Below are 25654 nucleotides of genomic sequence, written 5' to 3'. Positions count from 1 at the left end.
CCACTCTTCATCTGGTATTTAAAGAAATTTCAGCTTGACATTTCCTTCCTCAGGTTCTCCAGTCTTCACGGTGGAGCCGGTGGACACAGTAGTGGATTCTGGATCCACTGTGGTTCTGAACTGCCAAGCCCAGGGTGAGCCCACCCCTGTCATCGAGTGGGCCAGCCAGGGACGTCCTCTCCTGACCAATGAGCGAATCACCACACTGACAAATGGCTCCCTGCGGCTCAGCAGCGCTCAGAAAGAGGACACGGCCGAGTACGAGTGTGTGGCTCGAAATCTGATGGGATCAGCACTGGTGCGCATGACCCTCACAGTCCGTGGTGAGTTGTGTGTGATTATATTTGTGGATGTGCTATGATCCGATGTGCTGGTGTTTGATGTTAGACTAGAAGTTAGACTAAAAAGTTCATTGGTATAGTTCTATGACGCTCTATACAACAGCATTGAAAATTATGGGATAAGACTTAGGAATTCATAAACATTAAAATGAAATAAAGAGCGTGTATTTAAATGTTTACGTGTGTATGGGTTTGCATGGGGTTTTATAAATCAGTTCACGGAGGCTACTCTGAATGGATGAAGTGGGGGGCTTGCAGTGTGTCCTGTGGGACAGGAGTTCAGAAGAGACTGAGACAGTGTAATAACCCCCGACCCGCCAATGGGGGGCGTCACTGCACCGGATCAGATTCAGAGACCCGCAGCTGCCAAGGCAAGCCCTGCCCAGGTTAGTCTTCTTTTTATATAATATTCTCAGTACTATATATGTATATAGTTTTTACGTTTTAAATTGGATAAAAAAGAGGATAAATATTGATTATTGTTAGGTTTATGATGTCATAACTCGTTGTGTAACTGCACCATCTTCTAGTGTGTTTTGTTCCTGGATTTGAACGTGTGTTTTTCTGTTTAGTGGATGGTCAGTGGTCAGAGTGGTCATCTTGGGAGGAGTGCTCTCGTACCTGTGGTCAGGGGAACCGGACGAGGATCCGGACCTGCAGCAAGCCTCCAGCTCAGCATGGGGGCAGAGCCTGTGAGGGCCGGGCAGTGGAGGTCATCATGTGCAGCATCAGACCCTGCCCTGGTTAGTACTTTAATACTGGAATGCTCGAATATCCAGATCGTTTGTAGGCACCCACTCACTCAACTTTCTTTTATTAAGGGTTTAGAACGGGATTAAAGCTTGTTTCTCCCTATTTGGTTGCAGTAACTGTCCCTACTCAACCAGGAAGGCTTTACACTAGAAATTCAGTGAGGATTTGGTTGCATTCAGCCACATAAGCCTTAGTGATGTCAGGTCTACTTAGTTATTAATGTTTGACAGGCAGTGGATATGTCAGTGATGATTTATCCCAATACTTATGTTCATTTGAATTTATTCTGCCTGTCTGACAGTGGCTGGGAACTGGGGGTCCTGGTTGCCCTGGAGCCCCTGCAGTGAGACCTGTGGAAAGGGGATGCAGATGCGAATCCGTCTGTGTAACAGCCCTCCACCTTCCTTTGATGGACCGCCGTGCCAGGGTGCAGACACACAGACTCAAGTGTGCACGGAGAGAAGCTGCCCTGGTAAGAGACTGGCAACAAGAGAACAGTCTTATAGAGATTAGCTCCTAATGAATCCCATAGGTTCAGATAGATACGGTGTTATTTGTTTGGTGCAATGACACCCTAAAACAGGTTTACAACTTCTAATGAGCAAGCTGATGGAGAAAGGCCGCACGAGCAAGATACAGGACTCCGAAGGGAGTAGATCTTTGCGATATGCTCAAAATGATATTTAATGATCTGTCAGCTTGAGAAAAGTTTGGGTTTTAGATATTTTTGTTGGATGTGTTGTCTCCACCTACAGGGGTTGGAGAATGAAACTGAAACACCTGTCATTTTAGTGTGGGAAGTTTCATGGCTAAATTGGACCATGGCCAATCTTCATTAATTGCACATTGCACCAGTAAGACCAAGTGCATCCAATGGTTCAAACATTGTGTCCTGAAGGCGGTGCCGTGTATCAGGACGACAATGCACCAATACACACAGCAAGACCGGTGAAAGACTGGTTTGATGAACATGAAAGTGAAGTTGAACATCTCCCATGGCCTGCACAGTCACCAGATCTAAATATTATTGAGCCACTGTTGGGTGTTTTGGAGGAGCGAGTCAGGAAACTCCACCAGCATCACGTAGGGACAAAAAACGTCCTGGAGACGCAATGAACATAAGTTGGTTATTAATAGTGATTTTGTCCATACTGATTTTGTGTTGTAGTGGATGGGAAATGGTCTTCCTGGGTGAGCTGGGGAGCCTGTAGCGTTTCTTGTGGAGGAGGAACCAGACAAAGGACACGCCTCTGTGCAAGTCCTGCCCCCCAGCACGGAGGACGGCAGTGCGAAGGAAACGACGTCCACATCGACTTCTGCAATAGTGAACCTTGCCCTGGTGAGAGGGTTACACAAACAGGGTGCTTTGAGTTGGGAACGTCTGGTGAGGGGATTCTCCAATCTGGAGGAACAGGGCGATCTTACCCTTAAGTGAGAGGATGCCCCACCTCCAACAGAGAACCATCAGATTGTCAGGGGCTATATGTGAAAGTTTTTTCTATTAGTAGAGCATTGGTTCCCAGTGTCAATCAAATATTGTTCTTTGGAATCCAGTGGACTGTATCTGTGGAAGCACAAACAGACCAGTGGTACATTCCTCCTTCTTCACATTATTAAACAATCTTGATGTTTAGTTTCTTCATTAATCCTGTGTGTAATCATGTGTGCAGCCCTAGAGGGAAACCACTTTGTGGGATAAAAACAGGTTCATTAAGGGAATTGAGTTGATTTTTTAATAGAAATAATTATTAATTCATTCATTCATTATCTGTAAGCGCTTATCCAGTTCAGGGTCACGGTGGGTCCAGAGCCTACCTGGAATCATTGGGCGCAAGGCGGGAATACACCCTGGAGGGGGCGCCAGTCCTTCACAGGGCGACGCACACACACACTCACACATTCACTTACACCTACGGACACTTTTGAGTCACCAATCCACCTACCAACGTGTGTTTTTGGACTGTGGGAGGAAACCGGAGCACACAGAGAAAACCCACGCGAACACTGGGAGAACACACCACACTCCTCATAGACAGTCACCCGGAGGAAAACCACACAGACACAGGGAGAACACACCGCACTCCTCACAGATAGTCACTCGGAGGAAACCAACGCAGACACAGAGAGAACACACCACACTCCTCACAGACAGTCACCCGGAGGAAACCCACACAGACACAGGGAGAACACACCAAACTCCTCACAAAAACACACCAAACTCCTCACAGACAGTCACCCGGAGGAAACCCACACAGACACAGGGAGAACACACCAAACTCCTCACAGACAGTCACCCGGAGGAAACCCACGCAGACACAGGGAGAACACACCACACTCCTCACAGACAGTCACCCGGAGCGGGAATCGACCCCACAACCTCCACGCTCCTAGAGCTGTGTGACTGTGACACTACCTGCTGCACCACCGTGCCGCCCAGAAATAATAATAATTATTATTATTATTTTTTGGTGATCAACTTTTTATACTTTTCCACTTATTTACCAACTGGGATGGGGGAAGGATAAGGGAGAGCAAGATGAATACATACATTAAAATGACACACACCAAAAGACATACAATAAATAAAAAACATTTAAGAAATAATTTTAAAATATATAAATACTTTTTGCAGTTTGGTTCTAACACTGATTTATAGTTTATTTAAAAGACTGTTGTTTATTATTCCTACAGTCAATGGTAACTGGGGTCCATGGAACAGCTGGGGCAGCTGCAGCAGAACTTGCAACGGAGGTCAAATGCGGCGTTACAGAACATGCGACAATCCCAGACCTGCCAATGGAGGACGAGCATGTGCTGGAACAGACACAGAGATCCAGAAATGCAGCACTGCCAGTTGCCCTGGTAACATACAGAAACTGTACCAGATCACAGTATGAGATTACACATAGGTCAGTGTTAGAAGAATCACTCTGGTGGCCCTCTGGCCTTTAATGGAGGGGAGCAAGGGCTTATTCATGCTGTGAAACAGCTGTTACACTGACACCTAGTGGCCTGGATGCATCAAAGCTTCTGAACATGGCAGCACTGAAACAATGGCACACCAAGACCTTGACAATTTTAGAAAGTGATTTGTTGTCCTGTGGGTCGAGAGATGAGAACCTAAAGGTTATCTTAGATGATATGTTGTCATCAGTAAAGCCACTAACTGTGTTTTTGTGTTTATTCAGTGGATGGTAACTGGGGTCCATGGCAGCCATGGGGACAATGTTCAGCCTCGTGTGGAGTCGGGGAGAGGACAAGGATGCGGCTGTGTAACAGTCCGTCTCCTAGCAACAAGGGTCGTCCCTGTCCAGGAGACTACACCCAGGTGTCCAAGTGTAATGCCCAGCCTTGTCCAGGTGAAAAGCTTTGGTCACTGCTGTTCTCATTAGTCTCCAACCAATTAGTCTTGAACCAAATTCCAAATTCTCTGAAATTAAGGGTATTATTAGGGGGTTTGTTCCTCATTGCTGCTGTGAAGGCATTACATTAGATTTCTGTGAGTGAATTTATACCACTGTAGCTTGGTATTCCTCATGAAAACATTGATAAGAGGTGGATGTTTATCTTTAACCCTCAACATAATGTGCGCTTCTGTTTTTGCAGGTGGTCCTCAAAAGGCCAGAGGGAGCGTCATTGGGAATATAAACGATGTGGAGTTTGGCATTGCCATCCTCAATGCCACCATCTCCAGCAGCCCATCAGGAGGCAGAGTGGTACATGCCACCATCACCAATATTCCCAGGAGTCTGGGTCAGTCCCAGCATTTTCTAACCTTTTGGGTTCCGTGCACAGATTAGAGTTTTTTCCCTTTTTATTTAGACTTTTGAAATATACATTTTTCCAGGCCCTGCTATGAGGAAACTGATCTCTCTACTGAACCCGATCTACTGGACCACAGCGCAGGAGCTGGGTGAGGCTGTCAATGGCTACACCCTCACAGACGGCATCTTCAGACGAGAGACACAAGTAGAGTTTGCCACAGGTGAGAGGAGGAGCAGCGCTGTTATTGCATAGTTCTTGTACTAGCATGTGTTTGCTGGAAAACAGCTGTGTTGGTTAGCGTTGTACTGAGTGATGAGGGGGAGTGAGGGCCATATTACACTTCTCAGAGACCAATACATAGGGGAAAAGTACAGATCAGTGGATCCCCAGCACTGGAGAAGATTGCTTTATAAATTGCTATTGATGTTTTTCTATGAACTATGTCTTTCTCGTTCCCTGCTTTTGTATTCGCTATAGGTGAAATCCTGAGGATGACCCATATATCAAGGGGAGTGGACACGGATGGGGCTCTGCTCTTGGACATTGTGGTGAATGGGCACATCCTTCAGTTGCCCTCCAATGTGGATATTACACTGAAGGTACAACTTTGTCTTGTTGTCATTTCAATGTAGAATATGTCATATATATAGTGTGGAGAACTGTGGCGCAATGATGCTAATGTCTTACGTAACCTAACTATGTTTTGTTTTGGTACTGCAGGACTACACTGAGGACTATATCCAGACAGGCCCTGGTCAGCTGTACGCTCTGTCCACTCGCATGTTCAGTGTGGACAGAGTGAGTGTGCCTTATTCCTGGAACCACACCGTCTCATACGATCCATCCAGAGGAAAGATGCCATACCTGGTCCAGACACTCCACGCTTCTGCTGTCAGTGCCCATTACCGTCCCCTGGAGGAAATACTGGAGTTCACCATACACACAACTATTGCCAAAGGTGAGGCATGCACGTTGTGTTTTTATGATATTTGTGTGTTACAAACTTTTAAAAATACTCCCAGTCAAATGAATGTTTCTCTCATTTCTCTGGTTTAGAACAGAATATCTGATACATCCAGGTCACTGAGTGTCAGATGCTAGGGTTGTGCAGACTTTATTTTATGTTTTATGTTAAATTCCAGTGTGTTTCCAATATGTCAAAGAAAGGTGAAATATGTTGTTTATATAATCATCGCCCATGGTTTTGCATGTGACTGTATATACTTTGAAAACTGTATTCCTCTCAATCTCAGGTGAGCGAAGTAACCAGTGTCCTAGTGGCTTCCTGTTGGACCCAGCTGGACCCTACTGTGCTGGTATGTTTTGCATTAGACACACATTTGTCGAAGAGAGACTATGCTGTTCATAAAGTACATTATTCATTAAACAGAGACACATCGTCAGCATGCGTTCAGCCAAGTTTGGCAGGTCATAAATAGAGTGTACCCTCAGTGTTTATTCTACAAGTGTAATGTGTGTGTATCACTGAGTGGCTTTTGACTGACTGAGTGTGTGATGTGTTTCTGGCTGCTTTGGTGAAGATGAGAACGAGTGTGTGGAGGGAAACCCGTGCTCCCACGCCTGTCATAATTCCATCGGCACGTATTACTGTTCCTGCCCCGTAGGACTGACCATCTCCGCTGACGGCAGGACATGCCAGGGTATGAGCTTTGTTTTCTCTCTCACACGCTGTCACACACACACACACACACACACACACAAACTATGCACATAGTGTCACTTTCTCTGAAATGGTTACTTTACAATCATTCTGAAATGTTTATGTAATTTGAATAATATCCATTTAATCATAAAATATTGGTGTAGTATCAGTGGTAGCTGGAGCTTTCAAATTATGTACTGCGTGTACAAATACATTTAAAAGCCTTTTATTTATGTAAAATATCATTGTTATTATGTATGTTAAAAGTATATTATAGCAGTCTTTCTTTGTTTAATGCTGTGCCCATTAATTACACCTTTGTTGTGTTCTGTTGTAGATATCGATGAGTGCTCGCTGAGTGGGCACATATGTCATGATGGACAGGACTGTGAGAACACCATTGGCTCATATCGCTGTGTGATGCGCTGTGGGCGGGGCTTCAGGAGAACGGCAGATGGCTTGAGCTGTTCTGGTTGTTTTTCTCATTTATTTAATGTCGAAATACTTACCTTAATAATCACTGATTGTTCTCTGCAAATGTAATATCAGCATGAAGATTCCCAGAGAGTGGAATTAGGGTGGATCTGAGGTTATATATGGGGGGTACTTTTATTGTAATGCTGTTAAAAATAGTATAAGCATAAAGCATAGGCTGTTTGTGTATTTACAGATATAAACGAGTGTCAGGAGTCTAAGCCTTGCCACCAGCATTGTCTCAATACCATTGGCAGCTTCCGTTGTGCCTGCGAACCTGGCTACCAGCTCAGGAATCGCCGCTGCATTGGTCAGTCATACACAACACAGACACTGCGACACTGATGCGATGCACTCAAAAGACTCATATATTTTGTTCTCAGCATTTTGTTAAACATGATCGAGTGAGTGAGTGTGTTACAGTTCAGCTTAAGGCTTCGCATTTAATAATTTGCATCAAGGAACAACCCTCAGTGTTCTTAGTTTTCAGTCTCTTCTTGCTTCAGCACAGTTTAACTTATCTCCTGCTCTATAACACACACACACACACACACTTCATTCATTCATTCATTCATTCATTATCTGTAACCCTTATCCAGGACAGGGTCGTGGTGTGTCCAGAGCCTACCTGGAATCATTGGGCGCAGGGCAGGAATACACCCTGGAGGGGGCGCCAGTCCTTTACAGAGCAACACACACATTCACTCACACCTAGGGACACTTTTGAGTCACCAATCCACCTACCAACATGTGTTTTTGGACTGTGGGAGGAAACCGGAGCACCCGGAGGAAACCTACGCAGACACAGGGAGAACACACCACACTACTCACAGACAGTCACACGGAGGAAACCCACGCAGACACAGGGAGAACACACCACACTGCTCACAGACAGTCACCCGGAGGAAACCTACGCAGACACAGGGAGAACACACCACATTACTCACAGACAGTCACCCGGAGGAAACCCACGCAGACACAGAGAGAACACACCACACTACTCACAGACAGTCACACGGAGGAAACCCACGCAGACACAGGGAGAACACACCACACTCCTCACAGACAGTCACCCGGAGGAAACCCACGCAGACACAGGGAGAACACACCACACTCCTCACAGACAGTCACCCGGAGGAAACCTACGCAGACACAGGGAGAACACACCACACTGCTCACAGACAGTCACCCGGAGGAAACCTACGCAGACGCAGGGAGAACACACCACACTGCTCACAGACAGTCACCCGGAGGAAACCTACGCAGACGCAGGGAGAACACACCACACTGCTCACAGACAGTCACCCGGAGGAAACCTACGCAGACGCAGGGAGAACACACCACACTGCTCACAGACAGTCACCCGGAGGAAACCTACGCAGACACAGGGAGAACACACCACACTGCTCACAGACAGTCACACGGAGGAAACCTACGCAGACACAGGGAGAACACACCACACTACTCACAGACAGTCACACGGAGGAAACCCACGCAGACACAGAGAGAACACACCACACTACTCACAGACAGTCACACGGAGGAAACCCACGCAGACACAGGGAAAACACACCACACTGCTCACAGACAGTCACCCGGAGGAAACCTACGCAGACACAGGGAGAACACACCACACTGCTCACAGACAGTCACCCGGAGGAAACCCACGCAGACACAGGGAGAACACACCACACTGCTCACAGACAGTCACCCGGAGGAAACCTACGCAGACACAGGGAGAACACACCACACTGCTCACAGACAGTCACACGGAGGAAACCCACGCAGACACAGGGAGAACACACCACACTGCTCACAGACAGTCACCCGGAGGAAACCTACGCAGACACAGGGAGAACACACCACACTCCTCACAGACAGTCACACGGAGGAAACCCACGCAGACACAGGGAGAACACACCACACTGCTCACAGACAGTCACCCGGAGGAAACCTACGCAGACACAGGGAGAACACACCACACTGCTCACAGACAGTCACACGGAGGAAACCCACGCAGACACAGGGAGAACACACCACACTGCTCACAGACAGTCACCCGGAGGAAACCCACGCAGACACAGGGAGAACACACCACACTGCTCACAGACAGTCACCCGGAGGAAACCTACGCAGACACAGGGAGAACACACCACACTGCTCACAGACAGTCACCCGGAGGAAACCCACGCAGACACAGGGAGAACACACCACACTGCTCACAGACAGTCACCCGGAGGAAACCCACGCAGACACAGAGAGAACACACCAACTCCTCACAGACACACATTTAATTTCATTAGCTAATTATTAAGCTGTTCTTGAGCAGAGAAAATATATGTAGTATTATGGCTACCAAGCACTGGGAAGCATTCTAGCATTAAACAATAATCCAGCAGTAAAAATGTGCCCTTTGCAGAGGCAAACAAAATAACTTGGTTTCTTTACTCATAAATAAATGTCATATTTTTATAGACATTAATGAGTGCAGACAGAGAGTGTGTCGCTCAGATCAGCAGTGTAAGAACACAAGGGGCGGCTACACCTGTATTGACCTCTGTCCTACTGGAATGACCAAAGGAGTTAACGGCAGCTGTGTGGGTCAGTATATTTATATAATAATTGTTTTTTTTGTGTGTGTGTGTACACTATAAGGCTATAAGGATTGCTTGATTAAAATGAAGGATATTGTGCAAAAATAAATTAAAAAAACAAAGATAATAGTACAAAGACAATATTTCTGAACTTGGAGATTATGTTGATTTTTTTTAAAATACAGTAGAACCCCGGAAGTCGACCGTTTCTGAAGTCGACGCCAAATATCAAGAGTGTTGAGCTTACGTTGTCGTTCCACAAGGTTTGAAGCTTTTTGAGGTTGTGCTCCAAGTTCTTGCGTATTTTACGTGTTTTTGTGACTTTTTTTTAGCAAAAAAACAATAACAAAGATAGGTCCCAAGAAAGATACATCAGAAATATACAGTATTACTCACCTAAGAGTGGAATTGTTGATCATTTTTGTAGTGAAATAGGGAAATTTATGCTAAAAAATTGATGGTCGAGAATAGGCTGACCAGACGTCCTCTTTTACCCGGACATGTCCTCTTTTTTAGACTTAAAAAAATGTCCGGGCGGAATTTCACAAACATCCGGGATTTAGTTTTTCTAGAGCTTACATAGAACTTCGAGAAGTTTCGTTCACAAAGTAGTCCCGCCCTCCCCTACTCCGATTGGTTCGCTTGAGTGAGAAGGGGGCGTGGTGAAGTAGCTTAAAATCTTCTGATTGGACGGTCTGAGTGTAGAGCTACCGTTATTGGTCGATAACCTTCTCTGTAAACATTTAATTGGTCAGTCTGCACGTCAATAGTCCTTGTTTACGTCAGGCAAAGCTCATGTACCTACCCTCATCTCGAGCAGCTATGCCGAAACGTAAATGTAAGTTCTCGGATGAATTAAAAAAGAAATTCCCATGTTTTGTGTAGCAAATAAAGGTGTAAAGGACCTAAAAGCACACATAGGGTTAGCTAAACATACAACGGCAGCGAGGGGCGAGAGCTCATCACCCCCCTCCACCCGAAACGTGTCCTCTTTTTCACCATCTCAGAACTGGTCACCCTTGTCGAGAACCAATTAATCGGTTTTCAGTTATTTCTTATGGGGAAATTTGATTGGGAATTCGACTGCATCAGTTCCAGAATGGATTACCGTCGACTTCCGGGGCATCACTGTATATGCCCATTATTATTTTATATTATTACATATCTTTACATGCACAGGACACACACACAGTCCAGAAGGTAGCATTCCATAATTGTATGAGAGGACATGGTGCTATTGGGTGCTAATCTAGTTCAGCCCTGTCACCATTGAAAACTGGGGCATAATGAAACAAAAAAAACAACATAATAAAGTCCTAGATCAAACAAGAATGAGAAAACATTCCACGTCATTGCATTTAGTTTTTATTTACATTTTGCACATTGTCCCAGTTTTTTGGAAATGGGTTCTATATAAGAATGTTTCAGCTGGTATTTGACTGAGCTGCGCTATGTTCTCTGTGTAGATATCGACGAGTGTAGAGACGGCACTCACCTGTGCAGATACAATCAGATCTGTGAGAACACCAGGGGGAGCTATCACTGTACCTGCCCAAGGGGCTACCGCTCACAGGGCGTGGGTCAGCCCTGCCTCGGTACGTACAAAACCACAGCTTCCACACACTCCACAGCGCCCTGGCTGCTGCACTGCTGCCCGCTTCTCAACACTCAGCTGCCTCCCTGTCTCTCTTTCTCAAAAGATGCATTAATCCATTCCACTTCTTTGAGTGCTTCTATAACATTTCCCTGAGATGAACCCACCCCTCCAGCGCATAAACCCACACTTTACACCTGCACATTTCTGCCTGCTTCAACTGCTGCACTGCTATAAACACACATATCTAAGCCAGTGTTTATGGAGAATAAAATACAGAATGTCGACTCGCTGTGTCATCCATTGAGACTGGTCATGGGAGCATTGAGGAAATGTTGTGTCTGACCGGTAAGTCCACTCTCCCAGCAAGGCCAGCACTACCCTGTCACCCTTCTGCTCTTTCTTTGTTCTGTTCTCTTTTCTGTCATCTTTACCCTTTTACACTTGCTTGGGGCCTTTGCCCTTAAAGGAATAGTTTGGCCAAAAAAGGATGTGCATGAATGTTTTATTTCCCCAGCAGTGGTGAAGAATAAGCAAAAGAGAGCAGGATATCGTAGCTTATATTCAATATAAAAATAGCAGTGTTTATTACAGTCTCATCTAAAGTGCTGGTCAACTGCCTGTAGGTGAGTTAAACCAACCAGCCAAGTGAAGGGCCTACACCTACAACCCCCAACCCACCTTAAACAAATACCCCAGAACTGGGCCTTATCCTAAATTAACATCAAACTTCAATAAAGGTCCAGCACAGAGCTAAAAGAGCTTAAGAATCTGTTGCAAAACCAAAATATGAACTTGTCTAAATGACTAATTGGCCTCAGTGGGTGGGTTGTTTTGTGATGGATTGGTGCCCTGTCAAGACCCACCGCAACTATGAACAAGGTGAAGCAGTTCTAGACTTCTCAATCATCTGTTTATGTGACAACAATCAGAATACGAATTGGTTTTATTGATTACACTGTTGTCAGTGGGTTGGGGCCAAACCAAAATTGTTACTTTGGAGGCACGAGTAATGTTTTGTTTATTTGAGCTTGAACTTTCTCCATTATCATTTGGTAGCCGGGTGTATCAGTGGCCACTGGTCTTTAATTTTAGTAGGAGCATTGTAAGATATACGTATTTTCAGGCGTAATTAATATTCAGTAATAAACCGTCAGTACAAATGTATGATCATGGCCTGCACCGACTACATGTAAGGGGAAGTTTGAGATTCTAGCTGAACTGTTCCTTTAAACTCTCTGCTTTGCTCTGGCATTACTGAATGTAATGTACCATACTGAAACTCATGTTGATGCAATGACAAGAAGCAAGCCTGCATGTCAGACCTGCTGTAAATTATGGGGTGTTGTACTGATCCCCCTTTTTCCTGTTTTCTCTCTTTGCCATCCTCAACCCGACTGGGCTGATCTCCTCTTCTTTTCTCGTCCTCTTTGTCTCTCCCTCTCTTTGTTTCACCCTTTTGTTGTGCCTTGCTGTGAGAGCAGACATTAACGAGTGCGAGCGGGTCCCCATGCCCTGTGCTTTCCAGTGTGTGAACAGCCCCGGCAGCTACAAGTGTCTGTGCCCACCGGGGAGCCACCTGCTTGGTGACGGAAAGTCCTGCGCAGGGCTGGAGCGCTTGCCCAGCTTTGAGAGCTTCTCGTACGGTTTCCGCACATCCCAGTCGTCCCCTGAGAGGCGCTACCACAGCCTGGCCTCTCAGAGCTACCATACTTACACGTCCTCCGGGGGGCGATACAGGCTCAGCAGTGTCCCTTCACGCTCTCAAAGGGAGGCTAGTACCTGCCCTAAGGGCTTTAGAGCACGAGGAGATCTGTGCATAGGTAATTGACAGTCCTAGCGTGTGTATGTGTGTGTGTTACTGTTTGTCCAGAAGTTTTATAATTAGTAGCTTCATGCTGTTTTTTATTTCTCATATTTCTAAGTAGATTAAACAAGCTGTGGGTGCAGAGCTGAACAGCTTAAAGTAACAGTATTCAAATTTTGAACTAGCACCAATCAGCCGTTAAAATAACCTATTAGTTTCTACACTCATTGTCCATTTTATCAGCTGCACTTCTTTGTTGATGTTCAATTACAGACTGTAGTCCATCTGTTGCTCTACATACTTTGTATGTAGCCCCCCTTTCACCCTGTCCTTCAATCGTCAGAACACCCAGGAAGCAGGTATGATTGGGGTCACTGTGTTGATTTGTGTGTTGTGCTGGTACGAGTGGATCAGACACAGCAGTGCTGCTTGAGTTTAAAAACACTGTAGTGTCACTGCTGGTCTAAACCAAAAATATCCAGCCACTTTATATCTATGAGGAGGATCAACAAGGTAGGTGTGTCTAACAGGGTGGACAGTGAGTGGACAGTGTTTAAAAACTCCAGCAGCAGTGCTGTGTCTGATTCATGCCTACCAATGCAATACATACTAACACCACCACAGCGTCAGTGTCACTGCAGGGCTCTCTGGAATATTAGAGCTACATATTGCAGCTGTTATATCAGTGGAGCTGATCGAATGGACACTGAGTGTAAAGACATTTGAGGGCATTTGAATGCTGTGGGCTGATGAGTATAGATGCAAAAAGGAGTGGGATATTCTAGGTTAGTAACAATGCAAAAAAAAAGTTGAATGCGAATGTTTGTCTGTGTCTATGTAGATATCAACGAGTGTGAGCAGAGAGACATGTGTCAGCATGAGTGTATGAACACACCCGGCAGCCACAAATGTTTGTGTCCGAGTGGCTATCGCCTCATGACCAACGGTAAAGCCTGCCAAGGTGAGGAAAAAAAGCTTTTCTCATTTGTTCATGGTGTAGAGCCTGAGCATGTGAGACTCAGTATAATAAAACAGGAGTTTACAAACTAATGTGTAGATGTTGTTTCTGTCTTCAGATATCGATGAGTGCTTGGAGCAGCATATTCAGTGCGGTGTGAACAGAATGTGCTTCAACATGAGAGGCAGCTACCAGTGCATCGACACACCCTGCCCACCCAACTACCAGAGGGACCCCAACACAGGGTAAGAAAACAAACACACTGTTTGGTCTGTTACAATACCAACATACAGGCAGACGCTGTGGGATTTAAGAAATTCAAAACCGTTTACAGATATCTGTGTCTGTGTCGCTGTATACGATCAAACACTACATTTCTGTTTTCGGGGGTTAAAGGGACACTAGGTAATATTTGATATTTTTGGGCCTTCCCTAAAATTCGTTCATTCATTCATTATCTGTAAGCGCTTATCCAGTTCAGGGTCACGGTGGGTCCAGAGCGTACCTGGAATCATTGGGTGCAAGGTAGGAACACACCCTGGAGGGGGCGCCAGTCCTTCACAGGGCAACACACACACTCACACATTCACACCTATGGACACTTTTGAGTCGCCAATCCACCTACCAACGTGTGTTTTTGGACTGTTTGAGGAAACCGGAGCACCCGGAGGAAACCCACACAGACACAGGGAGAACACACCACACTCCTCACAGACTGTCACCCGGAGGAAACCCATGCGGACACAGGGAGAACACACCACACTCCTCACAGACAGTCACCCAGAGGAAACCCACGCAGACACAGGGAGAACACACCAACTCCTCGCAGACTGTCACCCGGAAGAAACCCACGCAGACACAGGGAGAACACACCACACTCCTCACAGACAGTCACACAGAGGAAACTCACGCAGACACAGGGAGAACACACCACACTCCTCACAGACAGTCACCCGGAAGAAACCCACGCAGACACAGGGAGAACACACCAACTCCTCGCAGACTGTCACCCGGAAGAAACCCATGCAGACACAGGGAGAACACACCAACTCCTCACAGACAGTCACCCGGAAGAAACCCATGCAGACACAGGGAGAACACACCACACTCCTCACAGACAGTCACCCGGAAGAAACCCACGCAGACACAGGGAGAACACACCAACTCCTCGCAGACTGTCACCCGGAAGAAACCCACGCAGACACAGGGAGAACACACCACACTCCTCACAGACAGTCACACAGAGGAAACCCACGCAGACACAGGGAGAACACACCAACTACTCACAGACAGTCACCCGGAAGAAACCCATGCAGACACAGGGAGAACACACCACACTCCTCACAGACAGTCACCCAGAGGAAACCCACGCAGACACAGGGAGAACACACCAACTCCTCACAGACAGTCACCCGGAAGAAACCCACGCAGACACAGGGAGAACACACCAACTCCTCACAGACAGTCACCCAGAGGAAACCCACACAGACACAGAGAGAACACACCACACTCCTCACAGACAGTCACCCGGAGGAAATCCACACAGACACAGAGAGAACACACCAACTCCTCACAGACAGTCACCCAGAGGAAACCCACGCAGACACAGAGAGAACACACCAACTCCTCACAGACAGTCACCCGAAGCAGGAATCGAACCCACAACCTCCAGGTCCCTGGAGCTGTGTGACTGTGACACTGCCTGCTGCACCACCGTGCCGCCCACTTCCCTAAAATTGCATTGTGTAATTAATTTTTAGAGCTCTGTCCTGAAACAAGTAGGTAGGGAGGGTGGTTTTCTACCCTGTACCCAAAGTAATATCGTGCACTTTCTGCAGTGCTGAGCCCATAGTAGCAACAAAAAAAATCTATGTCCTTCCTATTACACATCAGTAATTTTAAAGCTGTAATTTCAAAGTGAAAACACTGCCTAGCGTTCCTTTAATCTGACATCACCTCAACTTCACACTGCATGTCCAATGATAAAAGATGAAACTGAAATTCAGTCCTATCCTAGGGTTTAGTCAGGGATGACCAAATCAGGTTTAAATTAGTGCCTGCTTCGCTTAACAAGCAAGATGCATACACTATCAAGTCTTTTCTGGCCTTTTAACTATGCGTCATGGTAAACTAATCCCACACTTTTCTTTAAACATTTCCAAACTTTATTAAATTCTTGTGCACTCCACTACTGCCATTTTTTGTACTCAAACACATTTTCATATTATCAGCTTTTGTCTGAAGAACTGTCCACCCAACGACCTCGAGTGTGCCCTGAGCCCCTACGCGCTGGAGTACAAGTTGCTGTCACTGCCCTTTGGCATCGCTGCCAATCAAGACCTGATCCGTCTGGTGGCCTACACTCAGGATGGAGTGATGCACCCACGCACCACCTTTCTTGTCGTGGACGAGGACACTACACTGCCCTTTGCTCTACGGGACGAGAACCTGAAGGGCGTGCTGTTCACCACACGGCCGTTACGGGAACCTCACACCTATCGTATGAAGGTGAAGGCCTTGTCCTACAGCACAAACGGGGGTATTGAGTATCAGACCACCTTCATTGTCTACATCGCCGTCTCAGCCTATCCTTACTGAGAGCACTTTAGCATGTCTGGGACAGAGAAAAGCAGAAATGCACTTTATGTGCAGGACTCTGAGTGTGTGTATGCATTTGTGTGTGTGTGTGAATACACACAACTGTGTGTCCAGTCGTAGATCCGCCACTTGAAGAAGAACCCACAGATGGTAACGTCACACCTCATAGAGTGAGGAGCTGAGATGCAGTGCCCAGTGGGCAGGTCATTGTTCGTAAATATAAAAGGACCTATGATTGAGCCCTGGGGCATGCCATAAGAAAAGACTGCTGGAGCCTGTAAACTGTAGGTCCGAGGAAGCAGCGAATGCAGCCAAGTCCAAGACGGTTTGGACAGTCCTGCTTTTCATAATAACGGGTGGTGTAGAGACAATAAAAAAAAGGACAAGTGTACATGTATTTCTACCTATTAACTTATTGGGAAGTGCTTGAAAGAAAAAAAAAGAGGCAGTATTTTTTCCCATCTGTCTGGTTGCTGTGAGAGCCAAAAACGACTCCACATCTGGGACTGGTCCAGAAAGAAGCTTGTTATTCGTGTAGCAGCATTTGCCCAGTAAAGTTCAAGGGTGAGGAACCAAAGATAACCAAGCATAAGTATTTATCTCAGGTAAGCACTGCCTTCCCACTATAAAAATCAATTCTTGTCCATAAGAAGGCTTTACATTTTTAACTATGTACAGGACATTGTATTCAGGATATTTTTTTTTTTGCATCAGAATTGCAGCATTACAGGTTAATACACATTCGAATGATTTTTAATTCCATGCTTAAGATGTTATGTATTTTTATGATTTGTATATAAGCATTTGGTTTTCATTCCCTAATGTTACTATATTGTGTTATATCCCATTTTAAAGCCAACAATAAATCAATCTAAAATAACATTTTGGCCTCATTCCTCTTGTGAATAGATGTTGTGTGGGATTTACACTACAGTTGGGTGATATGGCCAAAGTTTACATCGCAATATATCTTGTGTCGATACGATATAATTCCAATATCAGCATAAAAAATGTAAAAGCCACAGGAGAACTGCCAAGAACAAGGAAAAATCAAGCAACAAGAGTTTGTTTTCAATCATATTTATAAATCTTTATTACTCAATCTCAACAGCACAAACATAAAAAAAGAATATTTAGTAAGGCAGTTTTTACACCAGTTTGGTTTGTAGATCATGTTTTGCACTTGGTCACAAGAGCGTGAAAATATTACTGCATGAAAGAGAGAGAGAGGGGTCCATTCCTTCAAAGACATCGCTTAGACAAGTTAAAAAGATGGGGTTCACAGCTCTTAGGGGCAGATATCCAACACAGGTTGGTGATTTTCCTGCTCAAAAACATCTTTATTACCAGGTTCAGCATTTCCAAACTATAATTTGACACACCCCCTGGATGCTGTGCTCCCCCATCATCATGAACATCCACAGACAGAAGCATTTGCAGACAAATCAGACGGTGGCCCTTTACAGATTTGCAGTAAGAGCTTAGGAACTAAGACACAGATAATGCTCAGGAATGATGGAGCTTAAGACACAGACAGTTCAGGTAAAAGATAACCATTTAATATGAACAATGAGAGCATTAATACCCTACAATAGCATTAGTGAAGATCAGGATTAGGGGCATAGCTGCTCACTGAGACACCAGTGAGAAACATCTGCTCAGAAAATAACTTTCTAATCCAGTGGTTAAGCGAAGTGCAATATTTCCAGATAACCAAGCAACAGCAACTGACGACTGTTAAGCAGATATTTGGCTGCATTTTGTGTAATGACCAGATCACCAGAGGTGACTATCGCCCTGCACAGTTTACGGATTTACCTGCTCAACTCAGCAGTGACCTGGGGCTTCATCTATAAAAAAAAAGGTACTTGAAGGTCTTCCTAAATTCAGCATTTGTTTACAAATTAAAACATTAACATGATTTTTCATTTATGACCCTTTTATGGTCTAATATGAACATTTTATAAATGAGGCCACAGATTTAGCACGTGCACAGGAGCAGGGAATCCACAAACTTCTGACGGGCACCAGCCTTCACGACCAGAACTGGACATTCATGCTGTATTTGTGAGGAAAGTAGAAAAAAAGTGGAAGCTATTTTCATTGTGTACTAAGCAGCTAATGCCCTTTGGTTGTTTTATAAGTGAATACTGTGGGGTGATGAGCCAGGATTAAGGGCTGGCGGGACAGGAGTGGGAGGAGGCCTTTAGAGTATTAATCCTAATCCGTCCCACGCCAGACCAAGTGAGGCAAGGGGACACACCCGGCTGAGGGGTGGGAGGGGGAGAGAGAAGCCCCCACCAGCCTGAACTGTGGAATTGCATTTCAAGTTGTGACCGCACACCCTTCCCGCTATCGAAAAACAAAACAGCAGGCCATGTGGAAAAAAATCTCTTCAGGAAGTAGAGTCCATAAAAAAGTAAAAAAAAAAAAGGATGACTTGCATTCTTAAGTTTTATTTCCTGAGAGAATCTAAATCTACCATAAAAAACTGATGGCACCATCTTGTGTATGTAATATGTGCGTGCATTATTCTGTGAACGAGATGCAGAGATAAGGAGACAGACAGATGAACAGACACTAACTGGGAGAGCAAATGTAACATTGGATATGACATGTTAACAGCACCCTATAGAAGAGTCTTTTCTTTGTTCTGAATGGTACCAGAAGGTGTCAATCCCCTGGTCTTCTGTCTGAGAGGGTAGAACTGCCAGGATTCAATGTTTACACCGTTTTCCTAGCGGTCAGTACCCTGACAATGCTGCCCACTCCTCCTGCTGAGAGAGCCTGAAGAAAGCATGGCCAATAAGACGCTACTATTCAAAAATCTCTTTTTGGTTATAACATATTCACACATAATTAGAAAACAAATGAACAATTAACTATATATAACTGGGCGACAAACACAAGGACTGTCACCCACCTTAGAATGCCCATGCAAACACCTAGTAACACCCTAGCAACCACCTGGGATAACATAGTAACCTTCTGGCCACACCCTAACAATCCCCTGTGATAACACGGCAACCTCCTAGCAACCACCTGGGAATTGCTTAAGCTGTTTTATCTCTGCAGTTCTTCATTTGCACTTTTCTGTGTTTTAGTGAAATTATATGCCCCATGTTTTTATTCTGCCTAATAGTTATTTCCAACGTGTAAAGCTGCGTGTGTAACATATTTAAACCCATTAACTTTACAACCAAATTTGAATTCATATTATTGAAGACACTAATTTTAACATTTGCCAATATCTGTTCCCAAAAATTTGGAACTATTCCAACCTTGTCCAATTTTTAAGGCTTAAATTATTAAATGACTTTAATTACAATCCTTAATGTAAACACAAAGGAAACAAACACTGCGGTCTCTGTAAACCTTACCTTCTCATGCCACTGCAAGAGGATGGCGCTGCTGTTTTCTGATGGTCGCTCAAAGCCTTTGTAGATGTATTTCATCAACAGATCCACACCATTCTTGTCCAGAGACTGCACCCCCTTCTCTATGTCACTGGCTTTGAAGGAGCTGAGGACCTTGAGGACCAAGCCCTCTGCACGATCCTGAAGAAAGAAAAACAAATGCTAGCTTTTAATGCCGATATCATGTTATGGTGAAACTAAGCGGGTATTGGTAAAGTTAATGAAACCCTTGTATCACACAATACTAGAGTACAAGTAGAATAGTGTGTGTAGATTAAGACACTTTTAAATTCAATTAATTAAAGAAAATAAATATCTGTATTGAACAATGTACTGAATAAAATGAAAAACAAAAATTAACGAGAATACAATATCTTCTGCATGCAATAATATCCTGACACATCATACAACCAACCAACCACAGCTCTCTTTACTCACCTTGACATTTTGATTCTTTGTGTTGATTGGTGGGTTTTTCAGGACGGCCTGCAATGCTTCCATGAGGTTCCCTTTACAGACTGGAGTTAAGAAAAACACTGGGAACTACACCATCCAATGTTCCATGAACAAACAAAATCTGCTTTATATTATACATAGAAATATGAGTATCAACATAGAATTTGCCAGCAATGAGCAGAAGAATGTATGAATCTGGTCAAGTTTGTATTAAATCTGTCCTGAAAGAGCATGCACACACACTGTGATGTAGTAATGCAAACTGTGTGTTCCTTCATGTGAGTTAGCAGTGTTTGAGTAGTTTGAAGCTCAGTCTACTTTTAGCTGGTCATTTTCAATTAAAGTTCTTCAAAAACAGCACAATTTAAAGTAGTTTTTAAAAAAGAAATAGCAGTAACAAAAAGGACAAATTAGACATTTTTCTCATTTTTCCAGTAGCAGTATGCTAAAAATGCTAATATTTTACTTAGTTTCTCAGAATCAGGATTTAGCTGTTTTCTCACAAGAAAAAGTAGTGTCTTGAAATACTACTTTAACATGGTGGTTAATTCATTCATTCATTCTCTAACCCTTATCCAGTTCAGGGTCACGGTGGGTCCAGAGCCTACCTGGAATCATTGGGCGCAAGGCGGGAACACACCCTGGAGGGTGTGCCAGTCCTTCACAGGGCAACACACACTCACACCTACGGACACTTTGAAGTCGCCAATACACCTACCAACATGTGTTATTTGGACTGTGGGAGGAAACCGCAGCACCCGGAGGAAACCCACGTTGACACAGGGAGAACACACCAACTCCTCACAGACAGTCACCCGGAGGAAACCCACGCAGACACAGGGAGAACACACCACACTCCTCACAGACAGTCACCTGGAGTGGGAATCGAACCCACAACCTCCAGGTCCCTGGAGCTGTGTGACTGCGACACTTACCTGCTGCGCCACCATGCCATGGTGATTAATTATTTTCTTAAAATCAATTATAATTATACTACTACTTAAATCTTAAAATCAATTATAATAACTACTTACTTGACAGTCATTATTTAGTCATTATTTCTGACAAGTAAAAAAAAAAAACTATATCAAAATTGAGAATATAAGTCGCCACTTCAATATAGTAAACCCTTATTTTGAAAAAAAAAAAAGATGTCAAGTCTAATATCATAAAATTGTACACACTGCTGGCAGAAAAAAACAAAACAAAAAGCACAGCTGACTTTGTTCTCCTTCTCCTGGTGCAAATGGACTTCCATATATAAATATGTTATCATGGTGTGTGAATGTGTATAAAGGGAAGGCAAAGAGAACAGCAACATGACAAGTCAGTCAGAAGCAGGAAATAAGATTTGGTGTCGTGCAAGACTGACATATATGGCAATGAAACTAACTTCCTCAAATTCAAGACCTGAGTTTGTTGCAGAGGTGGCTTAAAAAAGGGATTTAAAGTTGAGAGAGAAAATTGCCATTCCTGAGGAGACATGAAAGGAGACTATGTTAGGAATGTGGTTACAAGGCATGTCTGGACACCAACAAACACTCAGTCAGCTTTCCTTCACAGCTGAGGACTAGGTGGAACTGATCAGCCCTAGAACTCTGTACATCTGGTGCATTTTAGTCTTAAGAAAGGGATCAAATTTCAAATATAAATTCTCAAATATATATGCAAATTAAGTGGTACCTGAAATCTACACCAGGTATATTAATGCTCACATTACCAGTCAATTACATCCTAAACAGCACTAATAATATCAAAGTTAAAAAAGATATTTGGAAAATGAAAATGTGACAGGAGGGAATATTATCAAAAAAAGTTAACTTGAGGGAAGCCTTTAGCTAAAGTGAGGTAACTATTAAAATCAAGGACACACTACTAAAATGAAGGAAAAGTGAGGCTTGTCAAAGGTTCTCTTGTAAGGGTGGTGGTTCTGTAAACAGAAATGTATTCATTAAATTCTAAGTTAAAACCATTTTCCCTGTGAATGTGTTCTTCAGACCGATGATGAATATGTCGTATATGGCTCTATATAGTCCAGCTTTTATTTTATTTTATTTTTTTAACAATAGTGGGACATTTATTGGTGCTGTAATAGAGCTGTTTCCAATTTCAATAACCATTTCTTCTGGCAAATGGTTCTATATATACCCCTGCTTTTGCATTTACTAAATAAATAAACCAAATATCTCGAAGAAACCTTTAAAAATGTAGGCTAGGTTATGAACAAGGCCATGAAAATGTTTTATTACACGGGGAACCCACACTGCATAGAAATCTTCTTTTCTCAAAAAGGAGAAATGAGCAACTACCGTTAGCTCACATTTGCTAAAACCTTTACTCTAGCAAAAACTCGTTTTGGCTTTGCTGTGGTAGTCAGCTAACCACTCAGAGAGAGAGAGATTAGTTATTTATCCCGCCAACTAGCTTATATTTAAAGCCATAAATAGCTTAAATTATAAAAAGTGCAATGTAAATTCATTAGCTAGCTTACTAGCTATTACTCTGCTAGCAACAACAGCATCCTACAGTATTGGCTAACAGCTGCGGTGTGGCTTAGTACGCTTTATCGTTACACTGAAACACAACGTACACAAACGTTACAGCTACTAATACAACATTATATGGTTTTGTTTAACAGTAACCTGAGTTATACACATTGTGAAAACCCTACATGCTTGTTAAAGTTCAATGGCAGTGTCCTACTTTACATTTAATAGTACATGAATCTGTTTAATGTCGTGTGATATTTTATTAGAAGTACCCAGCGGGCATAACATTCAACTGAGACCAAATTTAGAGCTATAAACAGGCTAAAATTGCTTTTTCAATGCAATGTCTAATGCGAATAAGCCTCATGACTATTTTCAGCCTCACGACTAACTTATAAGTGCATCCCACACTAACGTTACAGTCCAGCAATAACAGCAGTGTTCAACCCAACAATATACAGAAATCAGACCGTGTGAAATACGTGCCCTGTTCTCTGCTAAACACAAGGATATTGCCTGATGAGTGAATCCACTTCTGCTTCGTCCGGACCCAGCTGGTTCTCTCCGCCATCCTCCTCGTCCACGAATTTGTTCTCGTCGTACTCGTCCACGTCCACTTTACGGAACCTATCGGACACGGTGTTCTTCGACATGATCGCGAAATCCTGCACGGGTTAGCCGTCTGACATAAATAAAGCGTGCTGAAGTCACTGCACGGCGATCAGACCTGCCTCACTGCTGCAGCCCCTTCACTTCCTCACAGCGAGCCCTCTCCTGGTGAACCCGGGGCATTACAGCGGGAGTTTGATTCGCATTGTCCATTCAAATGATTCGATTCTTTTACACACAGTAGGTTGGAAGATGGTGCGTGGACCTCTGGGGCAAGTGCTGAATTTAAATAAGACAGACAGACAAGCTAGTAGGAATTGGTACTCATTAGACCTAGCCCAGTAAATAAGGAACGTCCCTGGACGTTCAAAATAGGTCTAAAAGTAGTCTGTCCGTCAAGGACATATTTTAAACGTCAATGGACGTCCAAAATCCATCTTAATAAGTTAGTTATCAAGTGGTGACCAATCGATAACGTCAGTGGACGTCCAAAATGCGTTTTATACAAGTAATTTATTTCGGGACCAATTAATAACGTCAACGGACGTCCAAAATACGTCTAATAGACGTATTTTCAACCTTAAGAGAACGTTGATTAGACGGCAGTCATTACGTTATTTCAACGTTGAATCAACGGCTAAATGTTCACTGGGATGGTCCATGGTCAACTTCCCAATCCCAGCACTGAGTCCAGTGTTGTGGTGTTAATAGAGACCCTCTGGTAGGTCTTCTACTTCCAAGTCATCCTCTGAGGTAATGCCACTTCATAATCACTTTACTGACTGCTGTCCCATGATTCCTGGCATGTCTGTAGATAGAACCTAAGACTCCTAGGGCAAGGTTCCCACTTCATTTATTTTAGCCTTTAGTTTTAGAAAGAAAGAAGGAAGAAAATCCATCTGTGTAAAAGCATGTGCCAAATGGCATAAATGTAACTGTAAACTATTAAAACCAGGGCAAAACAAATTCATTACTTGGTAAAAATACAGTCCGGCACGCATTTTTGTTGACTGTACACAATCTCTAAATAAGAGTGTGCACTTTCCTAGTGGAAATTATTCAGATGTTTAGCAGCATTCCAAGGCCTAAAGCTGTTATGCATAGTATGTCACCCATCTTTACAGTCAGTATTCAAACAATCCTTGTTTCTAGGTTACATGGTATTATTGTAAAATGAAATAGAAAAGTGTATTCATTCATTCATTCATTATCTGTAACCGCTTATCCCAGGGGTGCACAACTCCAGTCCTGGAGGGCCGGTATCCAGCAAAGTTTGGTGATTCCTCTGCTAAAACACAACCCTTAAACCTGTCATTTAACAAATGAGTTGAATCAGGTGTGTGTGAGCAAAGGAATCACCAAACTTTACTGGATACTGGCCCTCCAGGACTGGAGTTGTGCATCCCTGGCTTATCCAGTTCAGGGTCACGGTGGGTCCAGAGCCTACCTGGAATCATTAGGCGCAAGGCGGGAACACACCCTGGAGAGGGCGCCAGTCCTTCACAGGCCAACACACACATTCACACCTACGGACACTTTTGAGTTGCCAATCCATCTACCAATGTGTGTTTTTGGACTGTGGGAGGAAACTGGAGCACCCGGAGGAAACCCACGCAGACACAGGGAGAACACACCAACTCCTCACAGACAGTCACCTGGCGCGGGAATCAAACCCACAACTTCTAGGTCCCTGGAGCTGTGTGACTGCGACACTAACCTGCTGCACCACCGTGCTGCCCTAAACATAAACATATCTAATTTTAGAAAAACATCCAGACTTTTCTTTAACCTTGGTTTTTATATAGTCATATGCAAAATCTGAATATCTCTGGTCACATGATTTAATTTAATTTATTTATTATTATTTATTAATTTATTTTAATATTATATCCTGTGGAGAGGAAAGTACAGTTTGTTTTTGTACACTTGTATTCTGAACTGATATTGTTGTTCTCAGAAAGTGACCTGTAAACTAAAGTTTGGGGCCTGTGATTGTAAATACAACCTGCAAGAGGGCTATTTCACCACTAGAGGACTGTTTAGAGTCTAGAATAAGTCTCTGGGCTCCACAGTGTAATTGCTTTCAAGAAAGAATGAGTACATGCACACATCACTCACCACAGACTATATTAGCTTT

The 25654-nt window shown here is 43.9% G+C and overlaps 2 protein-coding genes across 2 annotated transcripts in view; one reads left to right on the top strand and one right to left on the bottom strand.

The window, feature by feature from the left end:
• Positions 1–17343, top strand: part of hmcn1 (hemicentin 1) — a 131649-nt gene extending 114306 nt beyond the window's left edge. Inside the window, exons 85-104 of the mRNA XM_066677878.1 lie at positions 54–323; positions 557–727; positions 914–1084; positions 1396–1566; positions 2263–2433; positions 3786–3956; positions 4283–4453; positions 4701–4847; positions 4942–5079; positions 5337–5458; positions 5580–5817; positions 6113–6175; positions 6401–6520; positions 6860–6994; positions 7193–7306; positions 9472–9597; positions 11057–11185; positions 13833–13952; positions 14068–14194; positions 16181–17343. Coding sequence (XP_066533975.1) covers positions 54–323; positions 557–727; positions 914–1084; positions 1396–1566; positions 2263–2433; positions 3786–3956; positions 4283–4453; positions 4701–4847; positions 4942–5079; positions 5337–5458; positions 5580–5817; positions 6113–6175; positions 6401–6520; positions 6860–6994; positions 7193–7306; positions 9472–9597; positions 11057–11185; positions 13833–13952; positions 14068–14194; positions 16181–16547 — 3242 coding nt within the window. The 3' untranslated portion in view covers positions 16548–17343. The remainder of the gene's footprint in view (positions 1–53; positions 324–556; positions 728–913; positions 1085–1395; positions 1567–2262; positions 2434–3785; positions 3957–4282; positions 4454–4700; positions 4848–4941; positions 5080–5336; positions 5459–5579; positions 5818–6112; positions 6176–6400; positions 6521–6859; positions 6995–7192; positions 7307–9471; positions 9598–11056; positions 11186–13832; positions 13953–14067; positions 14195–16180) is intronic.
• Positions 17344–17625: 282 nt separating this feature from the next.
• arpc5b (actin related protein 2/3 complex, subunit 5B) lies at positions 17626–23696 on the bottom strand. The gene is made up of 4 exons (XM_066677411.1): positions 23423–23696; positions 20402–20475; positions 19928–20104; positions 17626–19334 (listed from the first exon to the last, which is right to left on the bottom strand). The coding sequence occupies exons 1-4, from the start codon at positions 23559–23561 to the stop codon at positions 19272–19274; spliced, it is 453 nt and encodes a 150-aa protein (XP_066533508.1). The 5' UTR covers positions 23562–23696; the 3' UTR covers positions 17626–19271.
• Between the last annotated feature and the right edge of the window lie 1958 nt (positions 23697–25654).

Source organism: Hoplias malabaricus, chromosome 7, assembly GCF_029633855.1.
Source record: "Hoplias malabaricus isolate fHopMal1 chromosome 7, fHopMal1.hap1, whole genome shotgun sequence".
NCBI classification, from domain to species: Eukaryota; Metazoa; Chordata; class Actinopteri; order Characiformes; family Erythrinidae; genus Hoplias; species Hoplias malabaricus.
This window is presented reverse-complemented; position numbering and strand designations above follow the sequence as displayed.